Below are 19,878 nucleotides of genomic sequence, written 5' to 3' on the forward strand. Positions count from 1 at the left end.
TGAAAAAGTTAGCTGCTTTGAGTTCAGGGTATGGAAGTGGTGTTTTGCATGACAAAACAAGATGCATACTGTAGAGTATAATATCCTGAAACCATACAGGAAGGGACCTCCATCTTGTAATTTGATTAGGATACTATAATATGTCATCCAAATGACAATGACTAATGGTAGCACTGTGCTCAAAATGACAATAGCCACCACCCCTTCACTAATTCTCTACTTCTATGGGGTCTACGGCAGTTCATAAAGCCTACATAATTACTACATAATATAAGGTCCTTACAAATTACCACAGAAGACCATTTAAAGTCTGTGTTAAACCACCCTTGCAGAATACTGTAAGTATCCAAAGTACTCATACCCTCATCTGTGTCCAATTAAAATACTCTGTCTCCCTAAACCCTTCTTTCCACTGAGCACAACCTCTGGACCCGTCTCCCCTCTCCAGGCCCTGCCCTGTGCCATTAGCTTTCATAGACGCATAATGAAAATGCCGACAGGTCCCCTGTCCGCACCTCTCCCCATTTCTTCCCCCCCACCACCCTCCTTTGTTGAGAGCAGGACCTATGGACAATACGTTCCCTCAATCTCTCTCTTCTCTGGGACTAGCAGTATAATTAGTAGTCCTAGCTCACAGTGCTCCACTGTGGAGCCCCGGGGACACAGCCTTGTGCCTTAATTACCTAACTAATGAGTCATTGTGAGAGGCCTGCTGGTGCCGTGCATTGGCCCACCACTCGCTCAGAGGTAAGCAAAATTGCACTCTCTAAGACTTAGGCACACCAACCAAGGTAAGCACGCAATCTCTCAAGCACACACAAAGAGACAGGCACACACGTACGCTCGCTCACACACACACACACACACACACACACACACACACCTTGTGCTCCGGCGAAGTGGGAGATAACCTGGAGACAAGCTGCTCCTGTTCCCTTCTCAGATACAGATGACAACATTCTAATAATTTAAAACGGAACTACTGGCAGGGGTCATGTTCCAGAGGGAGGAAGAGTCACTGCTAGCCTGCTAGGTATTGTTACAGGTTATGCAAGTCTTATGACAGCTTACACGGTGGCACCGTAACAGACTGCATCATGAGAAGAGTAGGCGGTCATCAACAGACTGGACCCGTCCGAAGCAGACATAATCGATGAGGAGCTTAGGTTTAGTGTGTCGTTTGACTAGGCAGTGAGTCTCCAGGGACTGCTAAAATGCTCATTTAATTGTACTTTTAAAAGTCTAGACAGGGCATTTAAGCGTCCATCTGTAGATCACCATGTACCTATGCATCCCCTGCTACTTTCAAAGCACAACCACACATAAGCCTGTAAAATAGTGGAAAATCACAGAGTTAATCAAAAGCTCCCTCTTTAAAATGTCTAAACACTGTACGTTACGACGGCTAAATGAAAAGGCGCTCGGGGACTTGGAGGGAAAACGACCTGTAATTTGTGCAGCTAGTAAAAAGGTTTATAAATAGGAAAAAAAAGGTCTCTCTGGAATTAAGTCCATCAGATTTGCTTGACAGGAAGTCTCCGAAGCGAGATTTCTGAGAAAGTAGATCCGTTGACAGCCCTGTTGCTCGGAGACGGGCAGCTCTTGAGAGACAAGCAGTGTTAAATGAGCAGGCGTTCATCAATGCCCATATGAATCCATTGACGACATTCAGTGGTGCACCACAGCAGACCTGGGTTCAAATAGCATTCTGAATCTTTCAAATACTTTAGTTGTGTTTGACATAGGTTGCCTGGTGCAATTGAACAAATCGAAAAAAAATCCCCAAAGTGAAAAACCTGCCCACCTGGCACTCCGGGCAGGATCAAGTAAACACTCAAGATCTCAAATACTATTTGAACCCAAGTCTGGCACCACAACAGTACATGAGTTTCTCCTTCCTCCCTTTAGGTTGGAGTCCATTTCCATAACATTTTCTGACATTACGGTTCCATTGAAAGAAGCCACACTTGAATAAGAGAAGTGTTTGATGCAAATGGATTGTAAGATACAAAATTATAATGGTAAAATATGGAGATTAGAATGTGTAGTAGCTTGTGGTTAACATAAGGATTAGACCCCTTCAACAAGGCTAGATTTCCATTCCTTATTTACAGATTCCTGGCATCAAATGCATTTCTGTTTACTCTCATAATCTTCTTTACTTCTGTTCTTGGTTTATATAATGTATGAGAATGTTTTGGGGAGGGATACCAACGACCACAGCTCCAGCTGTGAGATTATTACTTCTTAGGAAAACATTGGGAATCTGTCTTAAAGAGGGTTCATCTATAATGCCTACCGTCTGGGTTTGTACTGTATGTATAAATCACCACCACTATGACTATGGGGATCATATCCTTCCACGTCATGAAAGATTGCACTGTTTGAGAGAGATACTGTAAACGCTGTATGGTAGGTCTGTCTGGGTATCTGTTGGTGGCGGAGGTTATATGTGTGTCTGTGTTTCTGCACTGTACGTGGGTGGAAGGGGGTACCCACATTGATAATGACATGCAAACAGCCCTAGGTCCCCGGCATTCCTCTGGGATCACCAGTTTCAACATCTCATGTAGTGCCCTTCGTGCCTCCATAATTATTACGGAAGAGTACACAGGGTACGGAGAACCACCACCACAACTCAATACCTCAATATGCCTAGTTAAATAAAAGGTCCAAAATGTTTGAAATAATAACCCAATGGAGTAGAACACCTCAGTACAGTAGTATTGAATCTACTGGTATACCTCAGGGCTCAGTACAAGCCCCATCTCAGGCTGTGAACTTGAATATGTTTGAGGATAAAATGTGGCAGCCAAAAACTATCAATGAGGTGTCACATGTTTTTCAGGCTCTTATGGATAACATGTCTTTTTTTCTTCCCCACCTACATACACCCCATAATGACAAAGTAAAACATGTTTTTAGAAATGCTTGCAAATGTACAGAAAATGAAATACAGAAATCTAACTTACATAAGTATACACCCCTGAGTCAATACATGTTAGAATCACCTTTGGCAGCGATTACAGCTGTGAGTCTTTCTGGGTAATTCTAAAGATTGTTCAATATTTTCACATTATTCTTTAAAACATGTCTTCAAGCTCTGACAAGTGGTTGAATGATCATTAATAGACAGACATTTAAGTCTTGCCATATACTTACAGGCTTGAAACTTGGTAAGCTAGTCCAGTGTGTATTTGGCTTATGTTTAAGGTTATTGACCTGCTGAAAGGTGCATTTGTCTCCCAGTGTCTGTTGGAAAGCAGACTATACCAGGTTTTCCTACAGTTTCTTTTTATCCTAAAAAAACTCTCTAGTCATTGCCGATGACAAGCATACCCATAACATGATGCAGCTACCACCATGCTTGAAAATATGAACAGTGCTACTCGATGATGTGTTTTGTTGGATTTGCCCCAAACATAACGATTTGTATTCAGAAATTGCCACATTTTTTTCAGTTTTACTTTAGTGTCTTATTCCAAACAGGATGAATGTTTTGGAATATCCTGTACAGGCTTCCTTCTTTACACTCTGTAATTTAGGTTAGTATTGTGGAGTAACTACAATGTTGTCTAACCCTACATCCTCAGTTTTCTCCTACCACAGCCATTAATTAAAACTAACTGTTTTAAAGTTACCATTGGCCTCATGGTGAAATCCCTGAGCGGTTTCCTTCCTCTCCAGCAACTGAGTTAAATGAGGCCGCTTGTGTTAAATGAGCAGGCTGGGTGTATTTGATACACTATTCAACGTCTGCTTTTTTTTTTTTTACCCATCTACCAATAGGTGCCTTTCTTTGCGAGGCATTGGAAAACCTACTGGTCTTTGTGGTCTAATCTGTTTTTGAAATTCACTGCTCAACTGAGGGACCTTACAGATAATTGAATGTGTGGGGTACAGAAATGAAGTATTCAGGCATTCAAAAAGCATGTTAAACACTATTATTGCACACAGAGTGGAGTCCATGCAAGTTAATATGTGACTTGTTAAGCTAATTTTACTCCTGAACTTATTTAGGCTTGCCATAACAAAGGGGTTGAATACTAATTGACTCAAGACATTTCAGCTTTTCATTTTTAAATAATTTGTGAAAATGTCTAAAAACATAATTCCGCTATGAAATGATGGGGTGTTGTGTGTAAGCCAGTGACACACAATCTCAATGAAGTCCATTTTACATTCCGGCTATAACACAACACAGTGAAAAAAGTCAAGGGGTGTGAATACTTTTAGAAGGCACTAAGTGTTTTCACAACTGTATAGAGTGGATGATCCACTTCTATGTGCAGCCAGCACTGTAAAACACATGTCTGCACCTGCACACACGGTGTGAATCATCTCATTCTCTTACATAGCAGTAATAAATAACTCTACTCTTCCTCATATTTTCCATAGAGATGCATTACCCGTAACATAAGTTAGGGAGGCATATTTTTATTTAACCTTTATTTAAGTAGGCAAGTCAGTTAAGAACAAATTCTTATTTTCAATGACGGCCTAGGAACAGTAGGTTAACAGCCTTGTTCAGGGGCAGAACGACAAGATTTTTACCTTGTAAGCTCTGGGATTCGATCTTGCAACGTTTCGGTCACTAGTCCAACGCTCTAACCTCTAGGTTACCTGCCGCCCCAGGCTGATTCCCCAGACTGAGTCTGAAGGCGCCAGTACGATACATCAAGAGATGCGATCCTAAATGAATAAACAGATACTGTATCATCCACACCCTCTTCAGTAGTCATTAACTCCCATTGCAGAAAGCCTTTGACTCACACCTCAGTCTCCCAGCAGATGGGAGCTCCACCAGACAACAGGTGGTAGATCGTCATGGAAACCACACCCGGCACTATAATGATTGAACCCATGGAAACAATGCCTGGGACCTCGCTACCAACTCAGATGTATGAGTGAAATATGAGACAGATCTGCAATAATTACAGAATGTGTCTATGATCTTTATTATAATTAACTGCCTACAGTGCCTGCATAACACCCCCATCTTTTGTTGTAAATGACCAGAATAGATTGCTATAGACATATAGGATTATTATATATAATTGACGCTGTGATACCTACATACTTCACAAGCAATGCACTGAATTCTTGAAGGACAATACCCATGTTCCCATGAGTTATGAAATAAGTAAAATGCAGGAGAATGACTGAAAAACATTTTAATATATTATTAAAGATAACATACAGACGACTGGTGCTTACGTACGATTGACAGTTTACACAGGATGAGAGACAGACTCTCGGAGAAAGCACACACAACCAGTGTGTGGTGGTGAGGTGGGCTCAAACCTTGACATGACTATTTAGAGAAGACATTTTGTCAATACGATACTTCCCTTCTGTGTGGTTTTCAGAGAACCCAGATTGCCCAACGGACTCGAATGAACCCCGTTTAGCAAACATTTTCCCAAGTATGTCGATCACTGAGGAGAAGTCATTCGTGGGTAGGCTACACTATTCCGTTATTGATGGTGAGTCCTTCAGGTTTATTTGAGGGTTGATAGATCCTCAGTGGAGTCTTGTGTTGGTTCTCACAGCAGAAATCTGAAGAGAACCCGCCCCCCCCATATCTATATTGATCTCATGAGAACTTAAAATATGCTTTTGAAATGTTAGACTATTCATAACACGCCAGCTCAGAGGAGTTCAAACAGCTCTAGAATGTCTGAAGCTCTACATTAGTGGTTAATGGGAGAGAATGGCTGTAGGATAAGCAGTAAGTAGCATGGCAGTCTCAAGCTGTGCATGTCAATTATTAAGCAAAATTATTTGAACGACAACTGGAATCCCACTAACTGAATGAGAATGAAGATGAATGAAAAACAACTGTGTTCAGCTCTGTCATTTAAGTGTGCACATGCATACACTCTTAGTACATTCTGAATCTTGTCATTCCAATTGAAAGCTTTCACAGAAAACCAATGTCTCATGAACCTTGTGATGGACCTTCAACCAAGACGTTCTTTGAAAACAGAAATGTTCAAACCTAGCTTTCAGGAAGTGAGGTCAAGATTCTCCAGAATGAGGACACTTCCTGTGAACGGTGAGCAACAACCCAATGCCCTCTTTATAAAGTCCAAGAATAGCCATGAGAGGAAACAATTTATCCTCTTTTTACAGCAGACAAATATCTTTGTTCCCCATTTGGGTTGTGTGAAGGCTGGGGCAGAGGTGTTTGGTTAAATGTAGCTTGTTTACTCCTCTGCTAACTATGCCTAGATTGCATTTCAACACAATCAATACTGTCATATTGGATCAGAGCAACAGGGCAATAACACCCAATAAAGCTGTGAGGGGGCGTATAGGAGGTATTGTGTATCAGAGTAGCGGGAAGAGGATGGACACTAGAAAATGGGGTTGGTAAAAACAGGCACTCAAACACACACACACTCTTACAGTATCTATCTATCTATCTATCTATATATATATATATATATATATATATATATATATATATATACACACAAACACATAATGCACACAGATCCCACACTCAGAAATCCCCACACACCTCTAGAGAGAGAAAGAGAACTCTCCTGAAAACTAAATAAGACAGGTTAATATGTGGGCTGCCAGTAAAACCAAATCATGAACAGATTATTTGCCTCCACGAAGGAGAAGGAACATAATTGTATGTACACATGTTTCACATAGCAAATGAGGTTCCGTTCACCACAGAAGACAGACCCTTAGACACAGGAAACAGTATTTGCAGAATAAGAAGAATTTCCTCCTGTAGAATCAAGGCTAATCTCAAACATATTGCCTCAGACATAGGCTCAGATATAGGACGTAGAGAGAGAGAGAGAGAGTGAGTGAAAGGGGGAGAGGAAGGAAATGTACAGAAATCTGCGTTTCCTGTTGATGAAAACGTTGTCAGCAGTTGCTCTTGTTTGAAGCCTAATGATTAGGAACCTGCTGAGTTTTACAATGTCAGACTTTTAATGCTGCTCCAACACATTTTATTTGAAAAACAATTGGCTGGTTTGACTGCTTGAGTGGTCCAAAGCAATAGTAAGGAACATTCAGCACTACATCTGTTGCTGTATGAACACCTGTACCGAGAAACCTCAAAAGGTATTTACATGTGAAGTATTTACAGGATAGTTAAACTTACAGTGTATGACATTCACTGAGTGTACAAAACATTATGAACACCTGCCCTTTCCATGACAGACTGACCAGGTGAATGCTATGATCCCTTGTAATTTGTAATTTGTTAAATCCACATCAATCAGAGTAGATTAAGGGGAGGTGACAGGTTAAATAGGGATTGTAAAGCCTTGAGACAACTGAGACAAGGATTGTGTGTGTGTGCCATTCAAGACAAAATATTTAAGTGCCTACGAACGGGCTATGGTAGTAGGTGGCAGGCGCACCGGTTTGCGTCAAGAACTGCAACGCTGCTGGGTTTTTCATGCTCAACAGTTTCCTGTGTGTATCAAGATTGATCCACCACCCAAAGGACACCCAGCCAACTTGACACAACTGTGGGAAGCATATGCATCAACATGGGCCAGCATCCCTGTGGAAAACTTTTGACACCTTGTAGAGTCCATGCCCCAATTCTGAGGACACAAGCGGGCTGCAACTTAATATTAGGAAGGTGTTCTTCATGTTTCATACACTCAGTGTATTTGGTTACCGAGATTGAACTTAGTAGGAGCTGTCTGCTACACAAAGCCATCCGTGGTTCATTGATTGAGTATGCTAATCCGACCATCGCTATCATCTACATTCACACTTTCAGGCAGATGTGCATTCTACATGTGCATGTCTTTGAATAGAAAGGACCCATAATCATTAGACCTACAGGCTCATTCATTTGTCATACCTCTAATGTTACGGTTAGGGGGTATAAAGTCATCGGATCCTAGATCTGTGGTTGGTGTCAACTTCTACCCTAAGCATGTCTTTTCTGTTTCTACATTATAAACAATATGTTGAATGGAATCGAGCCATGCAAACACCTCACCCATGCAGTGGGAATATAATGGAAATCTAATGGAAAACCTGATGACCGTGAATTCACTGCAATGTCGTTCCCCGAGAACCAACCGCGGTTCAATTCTCCCTCTCGGAGTGGTGAACTGGGATACATTCTGGCTCCCCGCATCCAGGGGTTAATCTACACTCAGAACACACTACGGTGCTCAAAAATTCCACTGACCTCTCATTTCTGTGCTCCATATTCCTGCTTCCGATCAGAGCGCAGGCGGAACGCCGCTGTTTCTACACGTCAGTCACGCGGAGCGGTGAGAAAAGCTTATATTAACAAGAGGACTTCAGGCTCTGGGGGTTTTGCATATAAATAATGTGTCTGGAGCCAAGATGAAATCAAATGGTGTGTGCGTGCGTCTGTCAGCTGGATTTGATTTCAAGGACAAAATCTCTGTAGCTATATGCTGTTTACTGGAGACTAACATAAGTGTGTTTTCAATTTTTCATCCTCTTGACATTTTCAATATTTGAAATCATAGTTTAGGAAATAAAATACGTGCCAGGCACTCCAAGAGCATTTCTCTGTGTGTAGGGTGAGCGGTCTTCTTTCCACACCGGTTAGCGCAGCACTCACTTTATCCTTTCCCTATTGGGTCATGGTGTTAATATCAAATCATTCTTGCCTCTGTTTCAAAGCCATTTTCTGAGGTAAGTGAAAGGTAGCAGCATGGCCATGTTCGTGTATGTGTGCAATAAACTGACATAAAACCTGGGGTTATAGCTTGCTAGCTAAGGCTGCCTGGCATTTACAGTGGCAGTTCATTAAAAGCTCATGACACATTGCTCTTCATATCTTGGTCCGGTCTTTATGTGGTTCAACATGGCCCCCTATCATTTGGTCATTTATCTACGGGGCGCTTTCACATATCCCCTTATTATCCTGATTCTGGATCAGGTGGTACCCTGATCCGCGCTATGAAGCACGTGTGAAACCCAAAAGATCCTGGACCTGTGTGAGTAGCGGGACCAAGACCCAGAACCAGAGTACCAGATATTGTGACACGGCAGCGTGAGTTGTGTGGAACTTTTTTGCCCGTTGTAAACAAGCTAGCTCGCTAACGTCATGTAAAATGTGCATCTTGCTAATCGCACCTTGAAACTGTTATTTTCAGGTCTTGTGAAAGCAAAACGTATTCTGTAGAATTCTCACAAAATGCTCCAGGACACCGAACCAGGGTACCAAATGTCATATGTGAAAACCCCCTAAAAGTGACTAGCAGTGCTATATGGTGCCTGTTTTAGAGATACATTGAGCTATGGACATGATTGGAAACAAATAAACACAAACATTTGTAATCTTCCTAATGTCCTAATTTTGTCCTCAATTCTCATAGTTATCTGAACAATTTGATTAGTTGAAAGTGTTTTGTTAGAGCCTGTCGCTGAAACCAAAACACTTTTTAGAACAAGAAAGTATGAACCTGGATACAAAGAGGCCACATTTACATTACAAATTGGAATAAACAGACTAGTTAGTATATACAGCCATGAGAATGTAAAGTGCACTTCTGTGGTCATATTAAATGTTGTGTATTTTCTAGAAAACAGCACAAACAGTGGCAGGAACTGTGGAACTACCTGTAGCCTAGTCAAATGCCTGGTACAATAGAATTACATACAGTAAGTTATCCCCCAACAGTTACCCTGGAAAACTGTTTCGATAATGTAAGGATTTTCAGACGGTCCCAAACACTACACAGACTCAATATAGTCCTAGGAGACATAAACAGGCACAGCTTTTAAAAACAAAAGAGCGAGGCAGAGAACTGAGAAAGAGCGAGCGAGACAGACAGACAACAGTGGGAGAGAGCGAGAGCGCGGGAGAGACAGAAAGCTAGAGAGACGCACACATACAGCCCCAGACACCCAGATGGTGTATCTTAGTACCCATTCTCTCCCCGTCAAAGTGACTCGCTAATGGAGTCTAATAAACTGTCACAGCCGACGCACAGCACACTACATCTCCCAGCTTCTCCCGGCTTCAGAGGACTGCATCTCCCACCAGCCCACCATCATTCACACTGTTTGAACTGTAACTTCTCTTGACGGGAAATAAAGTGATGGCTATATTTATCCCCAGCTTCCATGGGCCCCGCCCCTGAGCCATGAGCAGAGCAGGTCTCAGGAAGCAACACCCACCTTGCATCTCATAAACACCTCAAATTGCAACAAGAAAGGCCTCTGTGGGCTGGGGGTGTGTGAGGAGGTGGGAGATGGAGTCTATTATGGTGGAGGAATGTATTTCCATCTAACGATGTGAGAGGTGGAGAACGTGTTCTGTGGTTGGAGTACCTGTTGTGTTTGTCAGTTTTATGTCTGGTACTGAACTTGAACAATATATCTTTTTTATTTAACCTTTATTTAAGTAGGCAAGTCAGTAAAGAACAAACTATTATTTATAATGACGGCCTAGGAATAGTGGGTTAACTGCCTTGTTCAGGGGCAAAACGACAGATTTTTACCTTGTCAGCTCGAGGATTCGATCTAGCAACCTTTCGGTTACTGGCCCAACGCTCTAACCACTAGGTTACCTGCCACCCCTAATAATATGATGGTTAAGGATATCTTCGGTGTGTAAAAAGAGAGTTGGAGAACATTATAATTTTGTATTCTTACTGTAACAGCGACTAATACATTCAAACGGCTTAGAAATAACCACTGAATTCTCTCTGAAATGTTGCATGTCTTACCGTATTTTCCGACGAGGAAGTCGACGTATTGGTATGTGTAGGCCACGCCCACCTTGGTCTCCACCTGTGGTCTCTTCAGGGTGGAGTAGATCTTCCCTGGACTGCTCTCCTCTGATGGCTTCAGCTTCCTCAGTCCACAGCCCATCTCCCCAGAGTGTGTGTGGACCCTACCTAGGGAATAGATGGGGCCGAATGAGGTTCTGTAAGAATGTGTGTGTGTGTATAATAATAACAATAAAAATAATAATGAGGGTTCTTATATTTGTCCTATTTCACACATGTACAAGTGTTAATTAATACACGTGTGAATTGGAAATGTGTTTTTTTGCATATCCTAATTCCCCCTGAGACACCCTCGAGTAGTGGGGTCATGGCCAGGGACTGCCATCAACTTGTTGGCTCAGATTTAAACTAGCAACCTTTTGGTTACTAGCCCAATGCTCTAACTGCAAGGCTACCTGACACCCGTGTGTGTGTGAAACCGGACACCAGTCCCCAAAGCATAAAACAGGTCCAATTTAGGGAGAAATGGATTAATCTCTTGATATCAGAAACACACACACACACACACACACACACCCCTCCCCTCCCCTCCTGTACGGGGCCCCAAGGGAGTCTCAGAGGGAAAACCAATAAAGAAAAACATGCTGTATAAGTGGCTCCAAATAAATAAATAAATAAATAAGGGCATAAATGAGCTTGATTTTTCATGGGCTCCGGAGCCCTCTTTCCCTGGGGGACAAATTAACAGAGACAACCATGAAAGACTATGGAAAAGGGCCTCTAAAGAGCCTGTGCACCGGGCGTCACCAAAATGGCTTGTGACAGCGGTGCTGCATCTCCATTGGCTCAGGCTGGCACAGGTAATATCCCATTGTACTCTGCTGATTAAACCCGCGAGGGTGGGATGGTGGTCCAGGGGGCACCGGCCCCCCAGCTGATGAGGAACGCACTTTATTATTTTCCCCTCTAATTATACCCCGTTCCGGGCTCCGCCAGCGTACTAATCCAAGAGGCCGTGGCGGAGATAGGAGGATGGGGGAGATGGGGGGTGAACCGGTGCTCTGTTAATGAGGTGAGCAGGAAGAATGAAAAGGTGAGAATCAATCAAGGGAAAAAGAGGAAATGGGTGGCTGGTTGGAGATTGTTCGTTAGAGAGACGAGTTAGGTAATGCATGGCAAGTAGAGTCTGGAGAGAGAGGCCACTGTAATTAGACCCTGTTGAATAGAAGTGACAAGAAGGGGGAGATGGCAGAGATTCAAAAGTGTTGCGGAAGACAGTGGCTCTCATGACAACACCTACATAGATATCCATGTTTGTATTATGGAACGAAATGTGCATATCATCTATAATCTTAATGTCTCTTTTTGATCAATTTCATGAGTGTGCATAAAATGTATAATTTATAACAATACAAGCAATGGCTTTCAAGTCAATACAAGCAGCGGCATACTGCAGTTTTATAGACCATCTCATACTTTTCTACAGATTTTCCAATGAGGCTGAGAGAATTTAGCATTTTCTAAGCAAATGTCCTGCTATTCTACACATTTTGCCATGAGTCAGAGAATTTATCAGTTTTACAGCTTATTTCCTGTCATTCTAAAAAAAAAATTAATGGCTTATGACCTGCCTTGCAGGGTGTGTAGTACGCCAGTGAATACAAGGAAGGCTTGCAGGATCTGATGTTTTGTACTTTTGTAAATATGTTTCAAAGAGGTTTTAAAATTGGTTTTAAATGTTGAAAATAGAGCTCGGTGAGTCATCTCTGGGAATTGTGTAATTTCTCCACTGTGTCTTTAAACTGGGGCCCATGCCTCAGTTCTCAAATCAAGAGCACACATTTCAAAGCCAAAATAAACAAAAAAAACAGATCTTCCATTTCCCAAAAAGTGTTAAATTTCTCCTAAACAGCCCCCCAGGACTGAACTCTAAAGCAACTCAGCTCAATGACATCAACATTTTTCTGTCATCAAAGAAAATCGGCAAATACTACAGTAAAATATCCACAGTTTTTAATATTCTCTCTTTCACCACAGATGTGCTCTGCTCTGTTTAAGTTCCAGTGAACTCCGGAGAGAGGCTCCGCGATGTCGTGTACAGGAGAGGCAGAAGTCTGAACAAAAAGAGAGAAAAACAATGGGCTGAACATTTTAGAAAAACGGAGGGGCTCTTATTTGTATAGCTCCTGGAGACCGACGGGGGGGGGGGGGGGGGGGGAGGCCGAGTATTTTTAGAGTTGACAGCGGAAGTGTGAGATGTTTATGATTTTCAGAGTGACTGTTTTCCCTCTCAAACTTCTCCTCAGAGTCGAGGTGCATGTTCTGAGCACGCTGTCTGAGCTCTGCCTCCACGGGCCGCTTTGGTTCTGCTTTTTAGACTGACAGCGAGGGAGTTTGGGTTACACCAACAGTCTAAACAAAGGCTCGATATTGTCAGAAAAACAGAAAGGCATTGATTCTTTGCTGAATTTGTAACGATCGGTTGTACTTCTATAGGACAGATATATACTGAACAAAATATAAACGTAACCTGCAACAATTTCAACGATTTTACAGTTCATGTAAGGAAATCAGTCAACTGAAATAAATGAATTAGGCCCTAAGCTATGGATTTCACATGACTGGGAATACATATGCATCTGTTGGTCACAGATACCTAAATAAAAAAGATTGGCGTGGATCAGAAAATCAGAAAACCAGTCATTACATTATTATTTCATACAGCTCTTCTCCTTGGCATAGAGTTGATCAGGCTGTTGATTGTGGTCTGGAACTGGAACACGCTGTGGTAAACGTGGATCCAGAGCATCCCAAACATGCTCAATGGGTGACATGTCTGGTGAGTATGCAGGCCATGAAAGAACTGGGGTGATGGAGGCAGATATATGGCACGACAATGGGCCTCGGGATCTTGTCACAGTACCTCTGTGCATTCAAATTGCCATCGATAAAATGCAATTGGGTTGGGTTCATTGTCCGTAAGTTATGCCTGCCCATACCATAACCCCACCTCCATCATTGAAGACTCTGATCACAATGTTGACATCAGCAAACATCGCTGGCTCACACCACGACATACACGCTACTGTCTGCCAACTGCCCGGTACAGTTGAAACCGGGATTCATCCGCAAAGAGCACACTTCTCCAGCATGCCAGTGGCTATCGATGGTGAGGAGTTGCCCACTGTATTCAGGTCAAGACCCTGGTGAGGAAGACGTGCACGCAGTTGAGCTTCCCTGAGATGGTTTCTGACAGTTTGAGCAGAAATTATTTGGTTATGCAAAACAACAGTTTCATCAGCTGTCCAGGTGGCTGGTCTCAGACCATGCATTGTTGGTTAAGGTCTTGTAAGTAAACATTGCACAGTAAGGTCTACACCAGGGTCCAGTCCTCGAGGGCCTGATTTGTGTCACAGTTTTGCCCCAGGCCCACCTAACACAACTGACTCCAGTAATCACCTAATCATGATCTTCAGTTTTGAATGCAATTTGATTAATCAGGTGTGTTTGCTTGGGATGGAGAAAAAGTGTGACACAAATCAGGCCCCCGAGGACTGGAGTTTCCCACCCCTGATCTACACTTTCGGCGCATGTGACAAATAAAAGCCTGGGCTGGCGTGGTTACACGTGGTCTGCAGTTGTGAGGCCGGTTGGACGTACTGCCAAATTCTATAAAATGACATTGAGGCGGCTTATGGAAGAGAAATGAACATTCAATTATCTGGCAACAGCTCTGGTGGACATTCCTGCAGTCAGCAAGCCAATTGCACACTCCCTCAAAACTTGAGACATCTGTGGCATTGTGTTGTGTGACAAAACTGGACATTTTAGAGTGGCCTTTTATTGTCCCCAGCAAAAGGTGCACCTGTGTAATGATCATGCTGTTTGATCAGCTTCTTGATATGCCACACCTGTCAGGTGGATGGATTATCTTAGCAAAGGATAAACACTCACTAACAGGGAAATAATCATTTTTGCGTATGGAACATTTGTAGGATATTTCAGCTCATGAAACATGGGACCAACACTTTACATGTTGCATTTATATTTTTGTTCAGTGTAGAAGGTCACGTTTGTTAGCCATGAACCTGTTTGGTTTCTAAACTGACCAATTTTGTACCTTCTACCCAACTCCAGCCTCACAAGATACTTTTCACATACACATGGATGTTGTATTGTAAATATGTGATAGTGGAGTACTAGCCTGAGGGGAACACACTAAATATATTGGGTAAAGTGTTATGAAATTTAATTTTTTAACTGTCTTAATGGTGCTGGACCCCAGGAAGAGCAGCTGGTGCCAAGACAGCAGCTAATGTGGATCCTTAATAAATATAAAATTCAATAGTTAAACATCCTTCAAAACCACCAACTTCTCCACAGTTACTTAGCACATGATTTATGTTCTATCTGCATGGGAGTAAACATCTTACATGAGCTAATAATGTACGATGATTCTGTAAAAGTATTTGGTTGGATATTGCCAAATATGGGCAACAAAATAACAAGAGTGATGATTCATTGTCTTTCCATAATGCTATCTAATAATACAATAATTTGTCTTCTTGGAAGTGTCATATAAAGATACAAATCTTGAGAACAAAGCTCAACTTGTTGTGAAAATAGCTCTATGGACAAGAAAGGATTTCTGTAAAAAACCCAACTCTAAAGCCTTGTGTTCCTATTTTCTACATGTGTTTTGCGCCGTTGCTGGTAGGCGCACAATGATTCAGCAGCCCTAGTGCCGGGAAGTCTGAAGGTAGAAATCAAGTGCACCTATAGGTCTATCGCTGCCCAATCAGATAGCTCAGATAACCGTGTCTGCACAGTTTCCTCGAACCATAGACTGTAAAAAGAAGCCTCGAACAAGCAGCAAAGTTGGTACTCTGAGAGTTCAAAACCAACAAATACAGCCAAGAGCTGCTGTTTTATAAGTAAGTTCATGTTTATTCAGCAATGTCAGAACTTTGTTCAACACTTTTGTCAAATGCGCATTCTCCCTACTTCCACTCATGCTACAACCAACTGCAGCTGCAATGAATGAGTATAATGTTGGAAAAGGGTTCCAATCAGCTTGTGTTGTTATTATTAGCGGCTTGTAGTTTTTAAGCCAGAGGAATATTTCACTTTCTCTGGTCATAGGAATAACATGAATTGGAGCGTGAGGCAAAAACAATGCAGTGTGACTTGAGTTTTTCGCCATCAGCTGGAAGACTGTCTCCTTTTCTCAGTGGAGGAATGGAGGGCAGAGGTCGATGAGTCGGGTGAGAGGCAGCCTCACCGCTGCTCCTTCCTTCTCAGACTGACCACGAGTCCAGTAATATAACAAATATATTTAAAAAATAAACAAATGATCATGCTCACTTTGCTGTGCCTCACAAGTAACACAACAAATGATCTACTACCAGTGTGATCATATACCTCATTTTAAATATCATTCCAAAATGGTCTGAGAAGAACAACCTTGGCAGGGGAATTCAAGCATAGCCAATATGCAGTGACAATGTATTGGGCTTATAGCTTACTGCACAAACCTCAAGGTGTCTCTTCTGTGTTTGTTCGCATGTGGCAAGCTTATGCACATTCACTCTGCCAAAACACTACACAGTTACAGTCACTCATCATTCTAAATAACTTGAACTAGTCTAATCAGGTGTCTAATCATTGTGTCTTGAAGTCGCCTAGGCTAGCTAGTGCTATCTAACTTCTTTTGCCAATTAGCTTCAGCTGTCTGGTGTGCAACTGTGGCAAAGTTGACATTGGACAGCCTAGCTCTGGGGCTAGTTAGGGACTGTCAATAACTTACGCAATGCAAATGGCCAATATTTTAATGTTGCACATATTTTAGTTCTCATTAAATGCGTTCAATTTTTGTATTTCTAAAATGTATAGTTGGTTTAAGGTTTTAAGTAATTTTAAAATCTGGTGCTATTGACATTTAAAAATATTGTCCCTTGTACAGTAAATTGGGTAATTTACTATTGGTCCCTAACTAGCCCCATAGGGATATCGAACGTCAAACCAAATTGACCATGGGCATTACGATCAGATCACATGCAGCTGTGCCCCGAAATGACGATTACTTGGGTGCTGCCAGCTGTGAGCAGGATTGAAATAAATCCAACCCAAAGTAAATTGACAGTACCCTTCATTCCGTGACGTACCAATTTTTTCCCTATCATCTCACAAATCTCTGTTTTGGACGAGACTGACTTTACAACCAAAATTATCCTATTTACACTTTGTAGTCAATTTTCACAATCAAATAAATGTTTGACTCCCATCGATGCCACATTGGCTGTTTTCAAGTTGCTTTTCAGGGGCAGTCGCTCTTTAAAACACATACATTGCCCCAGTCTCTGCCCCTGACTTCTGCCTGTGTCGATCACATTAAATCCGATTACCCCGGTTCTTCAATGTGACAAATAAAGCAGTTGTGCACAAGGCGCAGTTTCCTGGCAGCTGTTGTGTTGTCCACTCGGGAGGGAGAGTGCTCTCAGGGGCCCAGAGAAGGGCCATTCCCTGTTTAGACTTCCTCCCTCCCTTCCTTCCTTGGCTCCTCACCTGGGCAGGACAGTGACAAGGAGGATAGGAGCAAGGGGCCCAACAGAGGAAAAACAGAGTTGGGCTGGGATTTAGGTGGTGTTGGTGACCATACTACAACAACAAAAACAATTAGACCAGTGTTAATATTACATAGCTTGAAAGCCCTGTAGTTAAGATGAAAACAATGACCATAACGCATTCCCAAACACTGGGCCTTCTCTGAAAACTGGAATAGGTTTTTTGAAAACCCACAGCAAGACAGTTTATTATATTCAATTGAAATCTCCAAGGACAAGACATAATGACACACATAAAGAAAGAGCCTTGCTGAAAGATGAGGGGAGATAAGTGCTGGTAAAAACAGAGCGTAGTAAACAAGTGTCTGCTTGAGCCTCTCCAGTGCTTCAAGGCTGAGTGTCCTGGCTGGCCCGGTGGTTGGTTCTCTCTAAGCCATCCCTCTATCGTCTCAAGGCCTGGGCACAGCCGGCTACATATGCTGCACTCAGACACACATGTACTGTAGGGAGCTATTGCCATGGGAACCAGCCCCTTTAGAACTACTTCCCCTCTCAGGAGAATAATAGACACCGATATCTCTATTTTCCTCTCTCCAAGGGCTAAGATCTCGTCTCTGCCTTCTCCCTTCTCTTTCTCTCACTGCCTGTAAAGGTCTTCTCTCTAATTTCCTCCCAGTCTCTGACTTTCAGTTCTGTATTTTGCATTTGCTTTGTTTGACAGTCATTATCTTGATAAAAGTATGTATAATCTGATCTATTCACACTGGGCTTTATACAATACTCTGAACTCAACACATTTCTAAATCTATCATGGATAAACATAGCAAATGGATGAGTCAGATCATGGCCAAAGTGAATGGCACACAGCAAGAAGGAAAATAATCACACGAAAGAGAAAAAGCCAGTTGATAATAGAAACATGAATTACTTTGTCATAATATGTTTCCCAAAACATAGGGATAAAGATTTCAAGGAACGTCTCATTGGTTTTCATGCAAACTTGCTGGAGGCAGGCCATTTTTTATTACGGCCAACTGAAGCCAAGTTTTGCTTTTCAGATACAGTATCGACAAGTCCTTGAACATTACTTGATCAATACCGATGCAATTCTTGACCAGCCAGTCAATTTCCCTTTGACAAATACAGTATCAAAGGGGGAGTTTTCTTCCTTGCTTAGCCTCTACAAAACAAGTGAATATTAGATACCACCATGTTTATCCTTCCAGCAAAGGGACTTCTCTTAATATGCATTCTTAGTCATTTAAGGCTATGCCAAAGGCTTGAATAAATTGGTCTCTTCAAAAGCCCATCCCTAAAGAAAGAAAAAGGAACAATCTTTGCCACAGATCATGTACCCAAGCATTTCAAATGACATAGATGTGATGCTTATGCAAGAGTATAATCCACTTAGACTGTCATCGCTGTCAGGAGAAGTGCAAAGAATTACCCATCAGCCAAGCTGTTTATCCAAAGGCCTGTGTGGGATTGTGTGTGTAGAATCTTTCAATATGGAAATATTATTTCAGTAATTCTCTGTTTTGGTTCTTGTTTAAACTATGTTTCATTGGAAGATAGAACTAGGTTCAAGTACTTTACTGTAAAATGCAGGAAACTTGTAGACTAGTGGTCAATGTTTTCCTTTTCCCTCTGTGAATGTTTGCACTGTACATGCTGTGGAGAGTAGAACATCAATTAAAGTGTGAATCAAGCAAGACTCGCCAATTCAATTCAAATTCAACTCAGTACCAGAGAAATCTCTACACCCTGGTCCGGTAGCAAACATATGGGAACTGGATTCAAATGGAAATTTGAACGTCAACGCAGCTGGACGACTGACGTCAATTTTCAGAAAATCTGTAAACATGAACAACTTTATGAATCGCACAATGGTGAGTTCCTAGTTATAGTTGGCCAGTTATATTTGGGTTGTGGCTAGTCTGTGATGCAGTAATTTGTGGGTTCCTGGTGAAAAGCATTTCCATCTGTGTGTGTGTGTGCTAGCTCGTGACCCAGCAACAATAAAGGGTTAACAGCCCAGCACTCACAACCCACCAGCTGGAAATGATTAACAGTTCACTTAAACAGCACTCACAGAACTCTCTCTCTCATTCCTTCTCTCTCTTCCTGTCGGTGTGCATTCCTCTCTCTTGCCCTCTTCTCCTTTCTCCCAACCTCTTATCCCTTCTCACATCCTTCAACTCTCTACTTTGTCCCTCCCTCTTACTTTCTCTCACACTGGCAAAAACACACAGACACTCTCTCTCTCTCTCTCTGCAGTAGAGGCTATGGTTAAATCCTGTTTGTGAAGCACATCTTGAAATACCATCAGGGTTCAGTGATTGGAGCCAGGTAGACATTTTTGGCATTCTCACCCCTCTGGTGCCACACATGTGACTTCAAACCAACCAGCTCATTGATCTGCATGATTACTGCTCTGAGCATGAGGGTGTTTATGTGTGTGTACACATGTGTGTATGGGAGGAGTGTGGATTGGTGATCAGGCGTTTCTTGTAAGGCATTGCACACAAGCCAAACTTGTGGCTTGCGGCATCCCTTGACTAATACATGCGTCCTCATTAATCTGCCTCTGAACGGTTGCTACGCTA

At 42.2% G+C, this 19,878-nt stretch overlaps 1 protein-coding gene across 1 annotated transcript in view; it reads right to left on the minus strand.

Moving 5' to 3' along the window:
* LOC139392759 (raftlin-like) overlaps positions 1-19,878 on the minus strand; it is a 60,564-nt gene that overhangs the window by 40,010 nt on the left and 676 nt on the right. Inside the window, exon 2 of the mRNA XM_071141008.1 lies at positions 10,707-10,877. Coding sequence (XP_070997109.1) covers positions 10,707-10,851 — 145 coding nt within the window. The 5' untranslated portion in view covers positions 10,852-10,877. The remainder of the gene's footprint in view (positions 1-10,706; positions 10,878-19,878) is intronic.

This window comes from Oncorhynchus clarkii, chromosome 3 (assembly GCF_045791955.1).
Source record: "Oncorhynchus clarkii lewisi isolate Uvic-CL-2024 chromosome 3, UVic_Ocla_1.0, whole genome shotgun sequence".
Lineage (NCBI taxonomy): Eukaryota > Metazoa > Chordata > Actinopteri > Salmoniformes > Salmonidae > Oncorhynchus > Oncorhynchus clarkii.